At 40.8% G+C, this 22,568-nt stretch overlaps 1 protein-coding gene, 1 long non-coding RNA gene and 1 pseudogene across 16 annotated transcripts in view; 2 read left to right on the top strand and 1 right to left on the bottom strand.

Moving 5' to 3' along the window:
- The window catches only part of LOC147355457 (uncharacterized), a 71,911-nt gene extending 49,680 nt beyond the window's left edge, over positions 1 to 22,231 (top strand). For 3 of the 4 annotated variants that reach the window (XR_015144515.1, XR_015144517.1, XR_015144518.1), the window contains 3 exons: positions 2,695 to 2,777; positions 5,709 to 5,815; positions 14,578 to 16,475. This is a non-coding gene — a long non-coding RNA (uncharacterized LOC147355457). Of the gene's footprint in view, positions 1 to 2,694; positions 2,778 to 5,708; positions 5,816 to 14,577; positions 16,476 to 22,184 lie in introns of those variants that run through there. The other variant, XR_015144516.1, reaches the window with a different exon arrangement.
- Positions 1 to 22,568, bottom strand: part of LOC147355456 (acyl-CoA dehydrogenase family member 10) — a 48,388-nt gene that overhangs the window by 15,077 nt on the left and 10,743 nt on the right. For 9 of the 11 annotated variants that reach the window (XR_015144506.1, XM_086347807.1, XM_086347815.1 and 6 more), the window contains 8 exons: positions 21,104 to 21,262; positions 20,237 to 20,396; positions 18,641 to 18,782; positions 12,573 to 12,641; positions 10,958 to 11,139; positions 6,559 to 6,709; positions 5,109 to 5,254; positions 4,177 to 4,350 (listed from right to left, as the gene is read on the bottom strand). Coding sequence is in view for 10 of the 11 variants with exons in the window: in XM_086347807.1 (XP_086203933.1) it covers positions 4,177 to 4,350; positions 5,109 to 5,254; positions 6,559 to 6,709; positions 10,958 to 11,139; positions 12,573 to 12,641; positions 18,641 to 18,782; positions 20,237 to 20,396; positions 21,104 to 21,262 (1,183 nt within the window). In the remaining variant the exon portion in view is untranslated. Of the gene's footprint in view, positions 1 to 4,176; positions 4,351 to 5,108; positions 5,255 to 6,558; positions 6,710 to 10,957; positions 11,140 to 12,572; positions 12,642 to 18,640; positions 18,783 to 20,236; positions 20,397 to 21,103; positions 21,263 to 21,479; positions 21,571 to 22,568 lie in introns of those variants that run through there. The other 2 variants (XM_086347816.1, XM_086347817.1) reach the window with 2 other exon arrangements.
- On the top strand, positions 13,181 to 14,987 carry LOC147355458 (ras-related protein Rap-1b pseudogene; annotated as a pseudogene). Its single transcript, XR_015144514.1, has one exon. The product of XR_015144514.1 is annotated as a ras-related protein Rap-1b pseudogene (transcript).

Below are 22,568 nucleotides of genomic sequence, written 5' to 3'. Positions count from 1 at the left end.
GAGGAACCAGAGATCAAATTGCCAACATCCGTTGGATCATTGAAAAAGCAAGAGAGTTCCAGAAAAATATCTATTTCTGCTTTATTGACTATGCCAAAGCCTTTGACTGTGTCGATCACAATAAACTGTGGAAAATTCTGAGGGAGATGGGAATACCAGACCACCTGACCTGCCTCTTGAGAAATCTGTATGCAGGTCAGGAAGCAACAGTTAGAACTGGACATGGAACAACAGACTGGTTGCAAACAGGAAAAGGAGTACGTCAAGGCTGTATATTGTCACCCTGCTTATTTCACTTATATGCAAAGTACATCATGAGAAACGCTGGACTGGAAGAAGCACAAGCTGGAATCAAGATTGCCGGGAGAAATATCAATAACCTCAGATATGCAGATGACACCACCCTTATGGCAGAAAGTGAAGAAGAACTAAAGAGCCTCTTGATGAAGGTAAAAGAGGAGAGTGAAAAAGTTGGCTTAAAGCTCAACATTCAGAAAACGAAGATCATGGCATCCGGCCCCATCATTTCATGGTAAATAGATGGGGAAACAGTGTCAGACTTTATTTTTGGGGGCTCCAAAATCACTGCAGATGGTGACTGCAGCCATGAAATTAAAGGATGCTTGCTCCTTGGAAGAAAAGCTATGACCAACCTAGACAGCATATTCATAAGCAGAGACATTACTTTGCCAACAAAGGTCCATCTAGTCAAGGCTATGATTTTTTCAGTAGTCATGTATGGATGTGAGAGTTGGACTATAAAAAAAGCTGCTGCTGCTGCTGCTAAGTCGCTTCAGTTGTGTCCGACTGTTAATGACCCCATGGACTGCAGCCCACCAGGCTCCTCCATCCATGGGATTTTCCAGGCAAGAGTACTGGAGTGGGTTGCCATTGCCTTCTCTGAAAGAAAGCTGAGCACCAAAGAATTGATGCTTTTGAACTGTGGTATTGGAGAAGACTCTTGAGAGTCCCTTGGACTGCAAGGAGATCCAACCAGTCCATTCTAAAGAAAATCAACTCTGAATATTCATTGGAAGGACTGACGCTGAAGCTGAAGCTCTAATACCTTGGCCACCTGATGTGAAGAGCTGACTCGTTGGAAAAGACCCTGATGCTGAGAAAGGCTGAAGGCAGGACGAGAAGGGGACGACAGAGGACAAGATGGTTGGATGCCATCACCAACTAAATGGATATGAGCAAGCTCTGGGAGACGGTGAAGGACAGGGAGGCTGGTGTGCTGCAGTCCATGGGGCTGCAAAGAGTCAGACACAACTGAGTGACTGAACAACAGCAACTGCCTGGCATGGTGCCTGACCTAGCAGTGGCTCTTGGGAGTGAGTGCATGATCAATTCCCCTACTGCAACTGCCCTTCTCAGAAGATTTTGACACCCTGGCTGAGAGCAGAATGCTGCCAGAAAGCCTTGGGTACTGATGAGCACAAAGCTAAAATGTCCCCATAGTACTAACAAACCCACTGCTGGGCTTCTTTCTATTTGCCGTTTTAAGTTTTCATTTTGGAAAATTTCAAAGACAAACAAAACTACAGAGAAGAATTTAATGTACCTACAGGTTTCTGCCACTCAGCTTCAACAATCATCAAAGCATGGCCAATCCTGTTTCATCCTCTGCCTTTCCACCCCTACTACCCTGGATTTTGCTGCAGTAAATCCCAAACACCACATCTTTATACTTATATTTCATTTATGTCTAAAAACAAAGACTTAAAAACATCCACGCAATATCACTATCACACTTGAACAGCAGTTAACTATGACACCTTAATATCCTCAACTATCTAGTCAGAATTCATTTTTCATTGATTGCCTCACAAAAATTTTTTTCAGAACATTTCTTTTTTCAAACAGGGATCTGAATAAGGTCCAAATACTGTTTTTGGTTAATGTATCTTTTAAGTCCCTGAGATAGTTAAGACTGTCTCAGAAAAAATTTTTTCAGAACATTTCTTTTTTCAAACAGGGATCTGAATAAGGTCCAAATACTGATTTTGGCTAATATATCTTTTAAGTCTCAACATCATATCACCTTTTTCACTTGTTGAAGAAACTGAATTGTTTCCCTGTGAAGTTTCCCAGAATCTGGATTTTTGTGAGTGGCTTTGTCTCAGTGGTGCTATTTAATGTGCTCCACTGAACCCTCTGTTCCCTGTAAGTTGGTGGCTGGCACTAGAGGCTTGGTCAGATCCAGGTTCAACTTTTGAGGGCAGCATCAGGAGATATGTAATGTCTGGCTGCCTCTCTCGATTTTAGCACTATTAACACTTATTTTCCGGATGCATTCATGTACCAGGATGGCAAATTGGTGCTATGCTAATTCTATCACTGGGTCCAGGATGCTTCTCTACAGAGAAACTTCCTCATTAATCATTTGGTTAACATGACAACTAATTTGTATAGGAAAGGCAGGATAAGTGGTTGACGTTTTCCCCTTCATTTACCAATTATCAGAATAATGGGTTGCTTCCCTCTCAGCCTCCACAGTCAGCAGTGAGACTTTTAGTATCACTCTTTACTCATGGATTTAAACATACTTGATGTGTGTCATCCATTCCAGCTCTCATCCTTACTGGTGCTCAAAGTTTCCTGTCATTAGCAAGTGGGAGCCTATTCAAGTGGACTCTTGAAACAGTTAAATATGACCTTCATAATCAACAACTTCCTATCTTTCTGGTACAGGAAGATGTTCCAGATTCATCTTGTGGATTTTCTGCCCTAGACCTGAAATCAGTCACTTCTCCAACGTGCCCTGGTTCCTTTTGGTAAGAATGGAATTTATAGATTATAATGTGGATGATTATAGGTATTTAATGCTACTGGCCCAGTCACTATTGCTAAGCCTTTGGGGAAGTTTTTTCGGAGAGTCTACCTTCCTGCTTTCTAATTGCTTTCCTTCTACATAGGAAACAAAATTTAATCTGTCTTTATACCTTCTTAAATAATTTAGGCTATAGATTATTTCAGTGTCTACCCTACAGAATTCAGAATGAAAACTAAATTGGCACTGTGCCATACTTGCATATATATGAACACTCCATAGGTGACACGTGTATATATTGAACCATCAGTTCTAAGTAGCCAAACTTTTCTTCTCAAAAGTTCAAACTTTAAAGATACAATCTAGAAAACACTGGTTAAATAAAGTATTTTCCCATATATGTAAGAGGATCATCAAAGAAAATACAGTAATCTTTTTTTCTTCTTCAACAGTCCCCTCAATGGGCAATTTGGCAACATCTAAAAAATTTTAAATATACAAATTTTTAACCCAGAAATTCTAACTCTGGGAATTTATCCTTCAGATATATTCAAATACGAGTAAGAAACGATGTCCACCAACCACTATGTGACTGTGAAAATCTGCAGACGATCCAAAGATACATCAATAGGGTAACTGGTTAAATACATTACAGCATATCCATACAATGGAATGTACTATAGAAAGCAAAATGAATGATGTCTATACACACTCACATGGAAAGGTCTTAGTGAAGTACTGTTAAGTGGAAAAAAATAAGGAATTTGCCTTACATAGTTGTCAAATACATATATATGGCCATAATATATAAATATATATATATACACACACAATCAGTTCAGTTCAGTTGCTCAGTCATGTCCGACTCTTTGCAACCCTGTGAACTGCAGCATGCCAGGCCTCCCTGTCCATCACCAACTCCTGGAACTCACCAAACTCATGCCCATTGAGTCGGTGATGCCATCCATAGTATTTCATAGAAATTCTTTGGGATAAAAAATTTTTATATCAAGGTACTAAAAAAATAACATGTAAAATGATCACACTTTTATAAAACTTGCAGAGAGAGACAGAGAGGAGAGACAACAGATATACAGAAAAATTGGGGCCCAAAACCCTTAACTTAGCTTCGTCTTTGAGGAGTGATGCTGAAAAAAAATGGAAAACGATTTTATATTCTTCTATATGATTGAGTTCTTATTATGTGTTTTTACTTTTAAAAAGTTTTATACCTTAATAATTTTTTAAAATTCTAAATATTTCTTAAAAACATATGATATACACTTGCTGACAAATGGTTGAATTAACTGAACTTTGTAGTTTGGTCATGAGAGGGTTTCAGGGAGAGAAGCCTCTTGGCTTTGACTCACACCCTGAGGCCAGCTCTCCTAGGCTCCCATTACCTGTGAGTGAACGCTTGTAGACTCCCTGCAGGATTGCGGCGATGCGGAAGAAGGAGAAAGCCATGTAGAAGTTCCAGTTCTCAATAGGAGGGATCCCCATGTGAAGACAGTACATCCTGAAATAGTCCTCTGCAGTAGGGATTCCCAGCTCAGTCAAATCACAGTCACTCAACCCTGAAGCGACAGAGCCAGAACTAGGCAATGACCTCAGCTCCCCCGTGGCTCCTAATATTTGAATTCTGAAAATCATCTTGTCCCTTGGAAATAAGTTTCACAACTAGTTCAAAGGGTTATAGGTCATCATTTTAAGATGTCTGGAATCCAAGCATGAAGCTGTTCTTCATAACCTGGTTCTTAAAAGTTTTGGACTAAACTGACAGTAAAGGAAGTAATGAGGGGCCTCCAGGTTCCATCTGGACCACAGGTCAGGGTGGATGCATATTATTTTCTATCAGTCATTTGATAAAAAATGGTATTCAAAGAAATCTCACCAAATTATGAAAAAGATAACTGCAACAGATAAAAAATCTTACTGATTTTCTTCATTTATAACATTTTGATGGTTCAGAAGCATATAATATATTCTGTTCCAAGAATTTATCCTAGGAGTATACCTTATATACAGGCAAAGATATTACTATGCAGATATTCACTGCCCTTTTTGTGGAAGCACAGGGAAGTTAGTAAGAATTAAAAAAAACAAAAAACAAAAAACTGGAAACAAATACCCAAATTGAAATCAAACCAAATGCCTTGAATGAGTTAATTCTTTAACAATGAAATCCTATGCTGTCATTAAAAACGATACTGTAGAAGAAATACTAAATACCTGAATTTCATGGAGCCAAATCACCAACTACTTCAGCTGAGTTTGCCCAAATCTTTGAGAATGGAGGAGGCTCCATCCCCACTCCCCCAGCAGCAGTTCCTACCTGGCTGAATGGGAAAACCGGATGGCAGGTAGTGAGCCAGGCAGTTGTAGGCCACATCAGCAAGGGGGTCACCTAAAGTAGAAAGTTCCCAGTCCAGGACAGCAAGCACCTCGGCAGTTTCCGGATGGAATAGCAGGTTGTCCAGCCTGAAGGAGCCACAAGGAATGGAGACAGCACTAAGAAAACTGACCCCTGGGGAGTGTTCCATGCTGAGTGTTTATTTTGTTGGCCCCTCCAAACACACTTCCCAGCCCTCTGTGCCCCATGTGCCCAGGAGCCTGCATGGGCTGCATCCACCACCTCCCTTGCCCTCCGGCTCAGCCAATGGGGATACCAACAGGCAATGGGAAGGGGGCCTGCATATTAATTCCCCAGCCCCCTCTCAGCACAAGGCCAAGGGACAACTGTGTTCCTCTCCCAGGGGCCACAGCTTTGGTGAGGCAGCCCTCGCCACATAGAGACACTATCCAGGTTCTGGTAATTCTCCTTCCCTGAGATGGTTTTAAAACAGGTCTGCAATTTTTTGACACTCCTGCCACAAAAGGAAGAGTCTAATCCTTCACCTTTGGAAGCATCTCACTTCTAACAATTATGATGCAGGTGGAAGTGGTGCCGAGTGACTCCCAAGACAAGGATAGAAAAGGTGATCAGCTCCCGCCTGGCCCTCTCCCCTCAGAATACACACCTTTGCAGCCCTAAGCTACCAGGTAAGAAGTCCAGCTATCCAGAAGCTACAATACTGGAGAGTACGTGTGTGTGCAGTCAGTTAGTCGTGTCCAACTCCTTGCGACTCCATAGACTGTAGCCCACCAGGCTCCTCTGTCCATAGAATTTCCCAGGCAAGAGTACTGAAGAGGGTTGCTATTTCCTCCTCTAGGACATCTTCCCAACTCAGGGATTGAACCCACATCTCCTGCATTTCCTGTACTGGCAGGGAGATTCTTTACCACTGAGTCACCTGGGAAGCCCCATACTGAAAAGACTAGTTGAGAAACCATAGATATAGAGAGAGAGATTCAGGGAGCCCAGCTCTCTTCTGTCCCTGTGCAGATGTGTGAGTGAGCCATCAGGCGATTTCAGCCCCTGGCCTTAAAGTCACTCCAACAAGCCATCTTGCCCCCAGACTGTAGACTCATGAGCAAAATCACTGCTGTGGCTGTTGACAGCAATGCAGTTCTGGAGGCAGTTGTCCTGCAGTAGTTACAACTGGAGCCTGTGCTTGTGCCTTCGGACCTGGGGGTGATACTAACTCTTGCTGTGGCAAAGGCCCCAGATGTCAACAGTGTCAAACCTGACAAACCCTTCCTTAAAGGCCATGCACAGGGAGATAATTGTGCATGGATAGTTGTCAGCAGTAAACTGGGGCAAGACCAGCTGCTTCTTTCCCCTTCAAATGCCCTTCCTATCACTTTCCACATTTAAATATCAACCCTCCTCATGCCGAGTCGACCTGAAGTCCCCGTGCACCACTGTGGTCCGCTGCTGCCTGGGAAGGTGGAGGGGCAGCCACTCGATGAGCCTCTCCATTGCTGGAATGGTGCTGGTTTCTGAGGCTCGATACTGCTTGATCCATGTTTGCACCTGACGTGCAAGATAGTCCCCTGAGGGAAAGAAGATTAGAATATGGTGTGCCATTTCAACAAACTCCAAAGGTTTCAGAAATCAACCACTGCGTGAAACCCTTTGTAATGTCTGAGGCATCTTCATCCCATGACTGGAGAATTTTCCACTTGATGCTCCTGCTCCCTCAACTTGGAAGCCACTGCTATTTTGTCTTGGCTGGATCTGTGTGATCTGGGCATTGTTCCCAGCCACACAGCCCTCTGAGCCTGATCTCTGGCCCTCTCAGAGATCCTGTAAGCTTCCTAACAACCTTTAATAAATCCTTTCTTAGCTAGAGGACAGTGCTTGGCTAAGAGCATGGACTCTGGGATAGGTGGTCTGAGTTTGGTTCCCAGCCCTGCCATTCTCTGTGTGGTCTCAGGTAGGTTACTTCATGTCTCCATGCCCTTGTTCTTCATCAATGAGATGGCCCTCATTAGAGTTGTTGGGAGGATAAAATATGTAAGGCCCCTGCAACTGTTTGCAGCATGTAGGAAGTAATACATGAGTATTTGCTATTATTCAGTTGTTTATTAAGAAACCCAGAGTTATCACAGTTGAGGAACTTGCAAGTTATGGGACCATAGACTACAAGTGAGTTCTGGAGTTACCTGTCTCACAGTTAAGCTTTTCAAATGATTTAACCTTTCTAAGCCTCCATTGCTTCATCCGTACAATCGGTGTACTGATACCTATATTCCCCAGGACCATTGTGAAGGACAAGTGAAATCCATACATAACATGCCGAACACAGAAGGCTGCTCAATGAATAAGGGCCATTATTACTGTCACTGTCATTGCTGTCAAATGACAATTATTGTCACTATTAATAATAAACAACATACCAGGTCCATGCTCTAAGTCAAGCCCTCACCCCTCATCTGAGAGAAAAATGTTTCCCAGGAGCTTGAGGACAAGGAAAGAGAGACTGGGCTCCTTCTGTGGAGTCAGCTGCACACTTGGAGCATCCATTCACCTGTCATTAGAATGATCCAGCAGAGCTGCAAGAGGCGTGATCAAAACCCACAGGAATTCAACCCAGAACAAATCAAGCCTTGAGAACTAACTTTCAGTTTTCAGAATTATAGGAAGTAGAAGTCAGCAGTAAATGAAACCATAATCAAAATAAATCTATAATACACTTACCTGGTACCTTTAAAAACTCATTTAAAAAAATTGGTGAGGGGGTTGTTTTAGACGCCTCAATCAGATCCTGATTTGGAAAACAAACCAAAACACCTCACTTATAAAAGATACAAGAGGAATAATGAGGAAATCGAATATGGACTGGGTCTTAGATAGTCTGAGAAAATGGTAAATTTTCTTGGATGTGATAATGGTGCTGGGGGATGTTGTTATTATTAGGAAATGCATACTGAAGCACTTAGGAGTCAAGTGTCAGGGTCTCTTAATCATGCAGATAGATAAATACAGAAAGAGATAAATAAATATGGCAAAAGTTAGTCATTCTTAAAATCAGTCAGGGCATATAGTTATTCACAGCACTACTGAATGTTTCTGTAAGTTTGAAAATTATCCTAAGAAATCAAATACTAAAGCCTCCAGGAGCTGAACCTTGGTGGAAGGAGCCCCTCAGGTTAATATCCTACGTGGATTTAGGATGTCCCCCCATCCCCCATGCACACACCACCCCAGCGCTGTGCACACTCTCTTCTCATGGGAAGCAGGTACAGCTACCCCTGTGTTTCTGCTCTGCTGGCCACTGGCCTCGAGCAGGCCTGCCAAGGCACAAACACCCTTCCTCCCCAAAGCAGCCTGCCCTCTGGGATGAGAAAAGGGAATTTTGCTCTCTACAGATTCTTGGTGGAAAGTTTCTTTATGATAACTAGATTGGACCTAAGGGATCTTTGTCAAAAGTTCCTTTTCATCAGAAATCATGTTTATGTGCTTTTTTTGCCTTACAAATTTATATTTGTTCTCTTCAATAAATTATATATTCACCTGGTTCAAAATTAAAGTGACAAAAATGTGTACAATAAATCCCCAATCCCCTGCCCAGCCACTCAGCCCTTTCTCCCCAAAGGCAAACCACGTGACCAATTTCTTAGGCATCCTCTTGGGGATATTCTTCAAGTGTGCAAATAAATTAATTTTATTTAAATGTACCAATTGTACACAAATGGTATATTAGCTATACACAGCCTGTGCCCTGCCCAGCAGCTGGATTCCTAACATAACTTAAGAAATTACAGGATACTTGAAAAGAATATCTGATGGCCCTGTAGCTGGACCAGTGATTGTAAAATCTGAGGAAGCTGCTTTATGTAATAAGCCTCAAGACATAGCCAGCGGCCCAGGAGCCTGACCCTGAATTATATAAAATCAGACCAGATTTCTGCTTCGTCTCTTTGTCAACCTAATACGTCAGTGGAAAGTATATCAGAACGATCCACTGTAAAAGGCAAAGGATCCACTCAGCGCATAGAAGAGCCCTCCTTAAACCTGTTCTCTCTTCACTGTGCAATGGGATGTCACACTGCCCACTGCTTCATGTGACACACTTTGTCCATTCACAGCACTGGAACAGGTGCCATCTCTTGCTTTTCATATCAATGCTGTGAGACGGGCAGGGCAGGGCTTTTTCACTCAACCTCTATTCTTGAGAAAACTATGATAAAGTAATGGGGCTTGCCCAAGGTCACCCCACAAATCAGCACCTAACTTCTGTTCCAGGGCTCTTTCCATCCTGAAACAACAGATCAATATAGGCAACATCTGTTGTCTTTGCCTACTGGCCCTTTTACTAGTAACTAGGGCTCCAGATGAAATAGAAGATGCTCAGTTAAGTGAAATTTTGGATCAGTTCAGTTCAGTCGTTCAGTCCTGTCTGACTCTTTGCAACCCCACGAACCGCAGCACACCAGGCCTCCCTGTCCATCACCAACTCCTGGAGTTTACCCAAACTCATGTCAATTGAGTTGGTGATGCCATCCAACCATCTCATCCTCTGTCGTCCCCTTCTCCTCTTGCCCTCAATCTTTCCCAGGATCAGGGTCTTTTCAAATGAGTCAGCTCTTTGCATCAGGAGGCCAAAGTATTGGAGTTTCAGCTCCAACATCAGTCCTTCCAATGAACACCCAGGACTGATCTCCCTTAGGATGGACTGGTTGGATCTTCTTGTAGTCCAAGGGATTCTCAAGAGTCATCTCCAACACCACAGTTCAAAATTTTGGATAGACAACAAATAAATTATTATAAATATCTTCCAGTGAGACCACCAAGACGGGGAACCCCACTAAATTGGTAATTCTGTTCAAAAGTTAGCATTTGATACAGATCTGGCTACAAGTGGAAAGGGTAGAGAACTCCCTCTATTGTGACTGGGAAGTCAGCAAGCCTGCTATGTGGTAGCAAAGTTTCTCAAAGGGTTAGTTTTGAGGCCTTACATCATGTGCCTACAGAGTGATAGAATTTTAGGAAATTTGGTAAAAATATGTCAGGAAGTTGATGTACATTGGCTACATACTGCAGCATTTGATACAGTCCTAGAGGAATAGGCATGCTTTAGTTAAAAGCAGAGAAAGAACAAAATATAGCTTACTGAGATTCTTTTTAACCATGGTCAGGAAGGCATTGAGAGTCAGATAATTTTGAATGCTGCAGGGAAAAGTGAAACTCTTTGGTTCATGCTAAAGTATCTGCATGCAAAAGCACGGAGACAATTGTGATGGTGGTTATAAAACTGTGTGCATTTGTCAAAATTCATAAAATGCTACCTTTCAATACAACTGACTTCCAAAAAAAAGGAAAAGGGAAATCCCGACAACACAAAGTGCTTACAAGGATGAGTAACAACTGGAGCTCTCAGACAATTAAAAAAAAAGAAAGAAAAGAGCAGCAACAAATTATACAAATACCTTGGTACAATGGCATTTAAAAAAAAATTTACCCCTGTTGAAAAGAATATTTAGAGGAAATGGTAAAAAATGGAGAAGAAAATACATATCTTAAGTACTTTAGGCCAGTCGGTATCAGAAAAAAGAATACAGTGAGATAAAATTTGCAGGGAAAAGAGATTCTATAGTCCATGGATGGATTTATCTCAGGACAAAACATCTAGGTAAACAACACCTCCACTAAAATGAAAGTGGATTTCCAAGTAGGACGCTAACAAGCCCACCTCACATTTACCAATGCTGCCTTAAAACCCTGGCACAATAGAAATTATGAAAGCAGAGGACCAGTGAGGAAACATCAGCACAGAAGACAAGGGGCCCCGTGCTCACCGTGTTTCCCATAGTCTTCCAGGCCCGCAGCCTTGAGGTCCACACTGTGAATCTTGCACAAGACTCTGTTCATGGCAGTGTAGATGGCCCGCCTCTGGCTGGGCTCCAAGCCTGGCAGAGAGGGGTCTTTGTAGATGAGGCCTGGGCAGTATTCCATCAGATAGAAAGGGGTACCGACAACACTGGGAGGGACACAAACAGGGTGTTTCAGTGGCCTGTGATGTGGCAGGCTGTTAGGGCACTGCTCTGTCCTGTGTGTAAGCTCTAAGTGCTGGGTGGGAGTCCAGACCCAGAGAACTGGAAACTTCCTTTTTCCTCTGCATATAAGTGGAAGTTAGAAGTACTCCTTCCCCAAACTAAGCCACACATAAACATCCCTGTCTACACTTCCTGGCCAGCATGCCTCTCTTCTCTTTGGAATCTACTCGGAATGGGATTGTAATAATATAGGAAAGCAGCATGTTGGGTCAAGGGGTGGGGGGTCAGGTCTGGAGTCACACAGAACCAGGCTTAAGTCCCACCTCTGCCCTTCCTAGAATTGTGACCCCGAGGAACATATTAAACCTCTCTGAGCATTGTTTTTACTCAATCTATAAAGCTTCAAAGAATAGCTATAAGAATTAAGGGAGCAATATACAGGGAATGCCTGGCATATGTGTCTGGTTCCATGAGGGTTTGATAAATACCCCTTCTTGTTGTTGATGTTATTTTCATCATTATTCAGTGAAATGAATGGTATACAGAACACCCCAAAGTATTAAGGTGACACACCAAAATGTCATTAATTAATCTTTTCGTCACTACTAGAAATCAGTTTAGTACTCTGAAAAGTTGTTTTGAAAATTCTACTGTTATAAATATTCATCCTGACTTGAAAATTTAAATTATTTTTAGTTTAAGTATAATACTGCTGCTGGAGTTATGAAAGAAAATGTCTTTATTCTTAGGAGATATATGCTGTCTGCAACTTACTTCAAAAGGTTCAATGAATAATAATTACATACATATGAAATATACTTACTTATAAAACAATTATATAATTATTGATCAAAACAGTACATTAGAAAATGTTTATATAATTATTAACTATTTTCATAAAATTATTTTATCCATATTATACACTTACATATACACACATACATATATATATATACACATATACATAGAAAGCAAATGTGGCAAAACGTCAACCAATGTTTTCATCTAGATGCAGTGTAAATGGGTGCTCACTGTACTGTTTTTTTCTTCTTTCAACTTCTGTGCATGTTTCAAATTTTTCATAATTAAAAAATCAGGAAAAAAGAGACTCAGAAAGTATATTATAATGCAATTCAAAAACAGTTTAGAAAGCCCACAATAAAAAAATTAATTAAAACAAACAACATGAAGCTAGATGGACGTATGCTCTTTAAATGTTAGGAAAGATGCTTCCTACCAACTCTCACGAAAGCAGGCATTTATCTTTCAGGATAACTTAAACCTCTTTAGGGGAGGTTGCTATAAAATCTCTTTTCTACTCAAATTTTACTTGTCTTTAGCAAACTAGAATTTGAGTTAATATATGGACTTTTCTGTAGCTTGAATATACAGTGGAAAAAATAAATCTGAACATTACCTTGAGTCTTCACAAAGGTCAAGAACTTTGGGGACAGGGACTCCAGCATTTCCAAGGGCTTTCATTATCCTAGCAGAACAAAGATGAGAGACACTGCTGAATAAGGTGATCAGATTTTCTTGAAATTATTCTTTGATTTTAAAATGGTACATGCAAAAATCAAAATGGAATGCTAAAATTTAAAAATTTCAATTGACCCAAGAAGACAAAAAGTCAAGGAGAACAAAAGAGAAATGGAACAAAGATCTAATAGGAAAATCATAGACCTGAGTCAAATATATTGATAATTACATTAAATTTAATAGTGTAAGCATTCTAATTAAAAGACAAAAATTGTCCTACTGGATACAAAAGCGAGACTTAATATGCTTTAAATATAAAAACATAGAAAAATAAATAAAATATGAAAGGATGGAAAGGGAAGTTCCATGAAATTGGTGAATATAAGAAAGCTAATGGAGAGTCAGGCGTGTAAACCAGCTGGAGTGGTGGCGGAGGCAGCAGCAGCAGCAGCAGCGGTAGCGGCAGGACCGCCGTGGTGCTGGGAGCAGCGACTCGGAGGGAGCGTGAGGTGACACTGGCTGCGGGCACCCAATGACAGCGCAAGAGGTACTAGCTTTTACAGGTTTGCACCATGCATGAGTATAAGCTAGTCGTTCTTGGCTCGGGAGGCGTTGGAAAATCTGCTCTGACTATACAGTTTGTTCAAGGAATTTTTGTTGAAAAATATGATCCTACGATAGAAGATTCTTATAGAAAGCAAGTTGAAGTAGATGCACAGCAGTGTATGCTTGAAATCTTGGATACTGCAGGAACGGAACAATTCACAGCAATGAGGGATTTGTACATGAAAAATGGACAAGGCTTTGCGTTAGTTTATTCCATCACAGCACAGTCCACATTTAATGATTTACAAGATCTGAGAGAACAGATTCTTCGAGTTAAAGACACGCATGATGTTCCAATGATTCTGGTTGGTAATAAGTGTGACTTGGAAGATGAAAGAGTTGTAGGAAAGGAACAAGGTCAAAATCTAGCAAGACAGTGGAATAACTGTGCATTCTTAGAATCCTCTGCAAAATCAAAAATAAATGTTAATGAGATCTTTTATGACCTAGTGCGACAAATTAACAGAAAAACGCCAGTGCCTGGGAAGGCCCGCAAAAAGTCGTCATGTCAGCTGCTTTACTATACTAAATGCATTGTAGCTCTGAGCCAGGTCTGAAGAACTGTTGCCCAATTCAACAGTGCCAGCATTCCAACTTTGTTAAACCTACCAACATCTTAAATGGACTTTCTGTGGTGGTACCCTTTAAGAGGCGGATGAAAACTACTACATCAGTTTGCACATTCTAATCACTTTCCAGTATCACAGAGAGATTTTTACTTATATAATAGTCCTAGAGTATGCAGCTGGTAAAACCAGAGGCTACAATCCAGTATTACTGCTAAGAGACATTTTTCATCCACCAATGTTGTACATGTATGAAAATGGTGTACTGTATACTTTAACACACCCCATACTTTGTATTGGAGAGCACAATAATGTAAATCCTAAAAGCACCACTATTTTGGCATAATAAAAGAAAGTCCAAAGAGCTCCTATATAGACTACTCCAGATAACTTTGCTTCTTTGATACTTGTAGCTTATTATAATTTTTTTTTAAGAAATTCAAGGTCATTATCATTGTATTGTACAAATAAGTGCTTTGATTAACACAGCTATATAGTTTTTTTAATTTTTAAAAAACCTGTGGAGACAGTGATCTTGTCTTTAAAATATAATAGTCCTTTCAGTATAATGTCTTAGATTAAAGACGTTGCCTTTAATATCTGTTGGGAAGGAAATGTCCAGACTTTTCAAATCTTTTATTATATGTTTCCTTTTTTGTTTACATAGGGAACAATGTTTAGAGTTGTGTGTACAGTGGGGGTCTACAACAAGAAGTGTATATTTGCAAACAATTTTTTAATGATTTAACAATTTTTGTAAATCATTTTCAGGCTTCTGCAGCTGTAGATTCTCACTGTGAACCCCCTGCTTGCTCCTGCATAAGTGTATCTGCAATACCAAATACACAGGTTTAGTATTTTTGCCTGTTAGTGATTGTTTCCCGTGTGTAACGTTTTGGTTGAGATGTTAAATGGTGGAAGAGTACTGTGGATGTGAATGTGGGGAGTAATTTTAATCATGTGTAATTGGTCACAAGGCCTAAGTTGCAGTAACTATTGCTGTTTTATTTAACAACGCCTTGTTGCTTTGTATGCATTAACGTTTGGGTGTAAAGATTGTGTGTCTATCCAACAGGGAGCCACAGTATTTAAATTGACCAACCTAATGTTACAACTACTTTTGAGGTGGCCAAATGTAAACTAAAAGCCTTAATTAAAGTGGTGCAATTTTGTATAACTTAGCATCAGTAGTTCAATAAATTTGGATTGCCAAAAAAAAAAAGAAAGCTAGTGTAACTATATTAATATCAGAAGAAGAGACTTAAGACAAAGAGAACTACTAGAGATAAAGAGGGACATTTCAGAACAATACAAGAGTTAATTCACCAGGAAGATATTATAATCATAAATGTGCATGTGCCTTAAATAACAAGGTTCTACTGTGCAGCACAGGGAACTCTATTCAAAATCCTGTGACAAACCACAATGGAAAAGAATATGAAAAACAATACATATATGTATGACTGAGTCACTCTGGTATATAGCAGAAATTAAACATAACGTTAAATCAAATATGCTTCAATTAAAAAATAAATAAAAAATAAATGTGTATGTGCCTAATAACAGAGCTTTACAATACCTAAAGTAAAAATTTCATTATTAAAGCTAGAAATGGACAAACTGACAATCATAACTGAGACTGCAGAATGCCTTTATCATTAACTGACTTTATCAGACTAACTAGAAGTAGTAAGATAAGAACAACACTACCAACCAACTTGATCTGATGGACAGTTCTATAACACTTGCACAACATCCCCAGGATATACATTCTTTATGAGTGCACACAGTACAGTCACCAAGACTTATCATATAATGGTCCATAAAATAAGTCCTGATAAGTTTCCAAGTATCAAAATCTTAGTATTTCCAAGACCTTAATGGAATTAAAGGAACATTAAAAAACATTTCAAACTGTAAAAATAATAATAATAATACATGTCAAAACTTGTGGGATGCAGATGAGCTTAGAAAGTGATTCGTAACTTTGAAAGCTCATGTTAGAAAAGAAGGAAAATGTAAATCATTTACATTTACAAAATGTAAGGTTATAGCTAAGAAGATAAAAATATATCCACAGTAAGCAGATGGAAAGGAATAAAGCTCAAACGAAAACTAAATGAAATAGAAAATAAACAGAAAAATTAATAAAACTAAGCATTTGTACTCGTCAACACAATGATAAATCCTTAAGTAGACTGATGAAAGAGAGAGAAAATACAAATTATCAGTCAATTGCAGGAATCATAAAGAGAGAACATTACTAGAAATCCTACATACAGTAAAAGGACAGTAAGGGAATATTTTGAACAATAAATTTAATTGTTCATATGAAATGGACATATCTAACTTTATATATATTTATAACAATTTTATATATTTTAAAATATAAATGGACAAATTCTTTGGAAATTACAACTTCCAAAGCTAAGGTAAGTTGAAATAAAAGACCCAAATAATCCAATATTTATTGAATTGAACCCATAAGCAAAAACCTTTTCCTAAAAAAACTCCAGGCCCAGATGAGTTTACTGGTAAATTTTATGAAACATGTAACGAAGTCTATGGGTTTTTCCAGGCAAGATTACTGGAGTGGGGTGCCACTGCCTTCTCCTAATGTTTCAATGTATAAGTCTTTACAAAAAATAAAAAAAACCAGTTAAGACATACATAGTTTGTATCTGTTTTTGCTACATTAAGATTTTATCATATACATTTTATTACAGGCATCCTTTTATTGACAGCAATCACAGTATAATCATTAAGACTGGGCTATGGAATCCTATTACCCCTGGGTGTGAAGCCAGGCTCCATCCCTCACATACTAGTTATATATCACTAGGCATGTTGCTCAGTTTTTTTAAGCTTCATTTTTCTATAAAACGGGGGTCATAATAGGACCATATCAGGGGGTTGCTGAGAATTATCTGAATTAATAATACATTCAAAGCATGTATTATAGTGCCTGACACATAATGAACACTCAGTAAGTATTAGCTATTATATTTTTGTTCCAACAAATAGAAATACCAAGGTTTGCAAAATCATTTCTTGATTACTGCAGCTATAGGTTATGTCCATTTTTTTATTATAAATGACACTGCAGTCAGCATATTAATGCATAAAGGTTTTCTCCCTATTTAGAACTATTTTTTAAAGAGAGATCCTCTATTGGAATTATTAGGTATAAAAATATGACTACCCTGAGGTTTTTACAAATTGTGTTATACCGTTTTCCCAGCTTTCCAAATTTGATTTGGCATTTTATAAGCAGATACATGTTTCATCTTCAAGTGCACATTTTATTCCTTTACTAAAATGGAAATTCTGTGCATTTTGGATTTTTGGATGTCCTTCGAACAGTCCAGAATTCCTCAGAACACTGGGAAGTTGGAGAAAGTCCCCAGGCAGAAGGCATACATAGCGGTAGCTTCACATTTCAGGGTTTCTCTTCTGTAAGCACATACTATCACATGGGCACATATATAAATATAAACGCTCACAAATAGCTAGTGGACTTCTGTGGGCTTCACAAATGAACCCCGAAGGCTTCATAAATGTCAGTCATCAGTAGCTGTAATATAGAGAGTCAGACACAAGGAACCAAAAAGTCAGAGGAGACAGTCAATAATGAGAAAGAGGCCAAGAGCTAAAATCACATTTTCCTGACTACTTGCTGCAACCTTCCTTCTGGAGAACATGACAGGCTGGAAGGAAGGTGGAGGAGGAGGCAGAGAAAGTCTTCTGGGAGAGGAAGCTCCACTCTGGAGCCCAGTCATCATGCTGTCACTCACTGTCCAAGGGTTTGAAGCTAGGTTTTTCAACCTACTATGTTTTATTTTGTTTTGTTTAATATTTATTTATTTTGTCTGTGCTGGGTCTCCATTGCTGTGCACAGGCTTTCTCTAGTTGCAGAGAGTGGGTGCTACTCTTTAGGGTGGTGTGCATGTGGGCTTCTCATTGCGGGGGCTTCCCTTATGGAGCACTGGCTCTAGAGTGCTCAGGCTTCTGCAGTTGCAGCTCCTGGGCTCCAGAGAGTAGCCTCAGTAGCTGTGGCCCCAGGGTTAGTTGCTTCGAGGCACGTGGGATCTGCCCAGACCAGGGATCGAACTGGTGTCCCCTAACCAGTGTTCCCTTCTTGTCCACTGGACCACCAGGGAAGCTTCAACCTACTATGTTTAAATTTTCCTATTTGTGAAGCAAGAGATTTTACTTGGGATGGGTTATAACACATTTATTGTTTTAAACATCTTATTATGAAAAATATCAAACATATACAGAAGTAAGAAGATTCACATAAGGAATCCCAGGTTTTAACAACTATCAACTCATGGATAGTTTCAACAACTATCAACTCAACTCTTTGGGCAATAGCCCCATTTAGTAGAATCTCAAAAAGTCTTGTTTCCTACAAGTTTAGATAGAGAAAAGAGAGTGAAAGTGAAGTCACTCAGTCGTACCCGACTCTTTGCGACCCCGTGGACAGTAGCCTGTACCAAGCTCCTCCGTCCATGGGATTTTCCAGGCAAGAGTACTGGAGTGGGTTGCCATTTCCTTCTCCAGGGAATCTTCCCGACCCAGGGATCGAACCCAGGTCTCCCTCATTGTACACAGACGCTTTACTGTCTGAGGCACCAGGGAAGTCCAAACAAGATAGAGAAAACCAGTTCCTAAAATCAGGTGACATGTTCTTATCTGAAATAATTATGGAGCATCATACTTATAATTTTAAATGTCTCAAGACACTATGACGGGGTGCTGACCTACCTACCAGCCAGGGGCTGGGCTGAGGAGGCTGGGGACAGCGAGCACAACTCTCACCCTGAGAATTTACCTGAACTCCCTCTCTACTGCATGCGCGGATGGAAGGAGTGTCCCAGGGGGTTTCTTCCTCAGAACCAGCTGATGGTTAGCCAGCTTGACGTAGTAGGTGGGATTTGACTGCCCATGATCAAACTGAAGGAGTTCCAATGGGCCTGTAAGTTTGAAAGGAAGGAAAACTCAAACCAGCTCTGGAGGACAGATGTGGACAGAGACTCTTTCTTTCTAATGAGTACTGCACATGGGCAAAGAGCATCCTGATCTGGAATGCACTGTAAGGAAAGCATCTCCTCCCTGGGTACCAGACATGACTGGGTCAAACCTCCAATGTCACACTATAATGTAGCAAAGGCCACTGAATTTACATCACAACAATTTTCACTTTGTGCAGGTGTCCAGTTTTGTCCTTCCTGCCTATTTCTGCTCCATGAAAAAAGCTTTATAGTTCTGTTTATCAACCACAAGCACAGTCATGGCAACCCATCTTGCTAACTGGAATGCTTTAAGCCAAGGACAAAAGGTGCCCTTGCGTGTCCCTCACCCCAAGCTTGGGCACATCACACCTGATACTAGCGTGACAGCTGAAAGCAGCTATGCAGAGGCCTGCTTTCAGGAGATGCAATTTCCCATTCCATCAAGCTAATCTGTGAGGCTCCCTTGCAGAAATAGTTTATATAGGGACTCTGCACTTCTGCTCCATTATTCTTGCCTGAAGAATCCCCGTGGACAGAGGAGCCTGGTGGGCTACAGGCCATGGGGTCACACAGAGTCCAACATGACTGAGCGACTAAGCACAGCACAGCACAGCACTTCCACTGCAGGGGCTACCAGAGGGGAAACTAAGATCCCACAGCCACAAAGCCAAAACAAAACAGCAACAAAAAGAAACAGCCTAATTAACCCTGGTCTTCCCAGTGAGATGAATTTGACACATAAGATTCATTTCACTTGATCAGAAGAACAGGCAGTGGGAGTTTGCCTGAGTTGCCTGGTCTGGTCAGAAAGGCTCCCTCAACTTTGTAAAGGCTCTACAACAATCCATCAAGGGAAAAAAATCCTCACATGAAGCTGCATACAAAGAGTACTTTCAAGGATCAAACTTTATCACCAGGTAGAAATTTCTTCAAAGGATCATGAAACTATAATAATTTTTTTTTTTAAAAGGTATTGAAGCACCTGTTTTTCTGAGGGTGGAATATGAAAAAGAAGAGAGGGACCTTTGAAAGATGAAGACAAATTGTCTCATTTTAAACTCATGAGACTTTTTAAGTCATCTTCACAAAACAGGCTGTCATCTCAAAAATATGAGAAAGACCCAAACACCCTAGGCACATACTGCAAGTTCTTCTCCTCTGGGTCAGCTGTTTGCAGGTGACTGCTGCCACGCCATGGTCTCACATGGGACAAGAGCCAAGTATACTCTGGGGACCCACAGAAAAGGAGGTCAGTGCTTCTTCCCAAGCAAAACAGAGCAGCACCTGGGTCTGCAGGGCCACCTGGCTATTTTCCTCACCACACGGCATCTTTATCTCCAGCCTATTCCACTAGAAGAGAAAGTGAGAGCCAGACTGAAAGCCTAGCCTCTACCGAAATGCAGAAACTTAACTACCTGTGGGTTGGATCCCCAGTAAGTCTTTGAGGTACTTCTCCAAAGCGTCTTTGGGAATTTCCATTGTCTTTCTCACAGGGCGAGTGTTTGGAACAGCCATTCTCAATGGAAATCCCAAAAGAGTTTCCAATTCCTTTACTGCAGTCTCTGGGTCATCGACCTGGTTTCAAAGAGAATATTGAGCATGGATCCCCAGACAACCCTGACCTCTCCTCCTACCTGTTCTCTAAGAGGGTACATTTTTAGAGGGAAATATAAACAAAAGCCAGTTCTCTAAGCAAGGACTTTGGAGCCAGCATAATCAGCTCATGAAAAAGCCTCAGAATGACTTTCCTACCCCATTTAATTCCTAACCACATTAAACTCTTTTATCTGCTGGAGAGAGTGCCAGTTAAAAGTTCATTAATACTCCCTTGTACCAGGAGAGCAAAATATTGTACTAGAGTATCCATTCTGCCCCTATAGGCCCATCAGCTAATAATGAAAACCTAAACATAGAAAGCTGAACAGAGACCACCACCCCCTCCCTCAATACACACACACATGGCTTCTCCTGTTTCAAAGCACTGAGGTGGTCCAAGTGGCTGGTAGTTGAACAGCATCAACAGGCCAGCAGGACTGCCACCCAAAATGTCTTAAGCCTGCCATTCACCTCCCTGTGTAACTCTTTTCTCAAAATGCCTTCTTACTTCCTACTGAAAATACAAGCTGCTAGTCAACTAGACCTCATACTTAAAAAAAAAAAAAAAAGACTGTGGCAGCAAGGGCAAAAACCACCAGAGGCAACTCTGAGTGTAAGAGGACTGCACAGAAATACTTACACTAGTGCCTGAAGCACAAAGGGGTTCAAAAAACAGTGACCATTACCTTAATGGTGTGAATGCCAAGGCCGGCAGCTGCTTTTAGATTTGGTCCAAGATCATCAAGAAAGATGGACTCAGAAGGCTGTCGGCCAAGCCGCTCCAAGCACAGCTTATACATCCTGGGATCTGGCTTGCAGACACCTTCCAGGCAGGATTCCACGACCTGAGGGAAAGGCAGGAAGGAGAGATGAACATCCCTAAAAGTGGTGTTCCCATGTTATACCCTGGTATGTTTTTTTGAAAAGAAGACCAGTGGGACAGTGGAGATTTGTCATAACAAGTAACTTAAGAATGTCATAATATAAAATGATGTTGCTTTTTTAAGTGGAGTGATTTGGATATACTCATCAGGAAATTGGAAACACTGATAGCCATCTTACCCATCATAACAGTAGCTGGGAAACTTAGTGAAACTGGAAGGTATTCCAAAATGACACAGGATTCTGCTCATGTTAGGTATTGTGGCTGCATGGAACAGAAGAAAAGCTGCACATATCAGTTTTAGTGTAAGTATTTCACCATGTTTTCAGAAAGAAAGGCAGTATTTACTGTTGTGAAAGAAACATGACTTTACTATCCATATTTCAGAAGTGAAAAAACAAAGAGCTATGTTCAACCTAGACAGGAGGACTGACACCAGAGATACAGTCAGTGGCAAAGACAGGTTTCATGCAAAAAGCCTCCTCTATCCTGAGAGCCTTGACTCAAACTCTATCTAGTCCAGAACTGGTGGGGCGCATCTGAAGGTTCAGGAGAACCCTGAAAAGCTGTCTCAGTGTCAGGCTACCTCTGATCCAGCAACCCCCGGAAGTCCTCTGACACTGACCCCAGGGCTTAATCTCCTGTGAGTAGGTCTAAAACAGCCATAGAGGCCTGTAACCAATACTCTCTGGGTCTGTCCTAAGAATAGAACTAAATCCCTCACTCACTCCTGAATTGACCCTTGCTCTCCAAGATCAAGGACAAATCTGAGGGCCCCTCCCTCTCCTCCAAATTCCCACTGTTCAAGGCTGGAGGAGAACTGCCCTTTCAGGTAAATAAATGTTGAGTAACTTACTCTTACTTATTTTTCCTGGTCTCCTAAGGACCTGAATGAGCTAAAATACAACAGAGAAATTCCTTCTGAAGAAAACATCAACAGTGGGCGGTGGAGAACCCAGGTGTTTCAGACACCAATGAAGGCATGACGTGACAGGAAAGCAGCACACCTGGACAGCCGGGACAAGAGGTGAGAGGGGAGCAAAGCCTGGGGATCTGGGCCACGTCTGGCAAGCAGACACCTCCTCTCAGGTGATTGTATCTGGAGAAGGGAAAACATTCTTGAGATTTAAACTGGTAAGACCCCTGGCCTTTTCCTTATGTTCTGTTTTGCAAGATAAAAAATTTCTGGGGTTCTGTTTCCCGAGAATGTGAATACACCTAATATTCTTCTGCTATATAGTTAAAAACTGCTAGAATGGTAAATCTTA

The sequence above is a fragment of the Bos grunniens genome, chromosome 17, assembly GCF_055505025.1.
Source record: "Bos grunniens cultivar Pamir isolate PY7600 chromosome 17, Bosgru_T2T1.0, whole genome shotgun sequence".
NCBI classification, from domain to species: Eukaryota; Metazoa; Chordata; class Mammalia; order Artiodactyla; family Bovidae; genus Bos; species Bos grunniens.
This window is presented reverse-complemented; position numbering and strand designations above follow the sequence as displayed.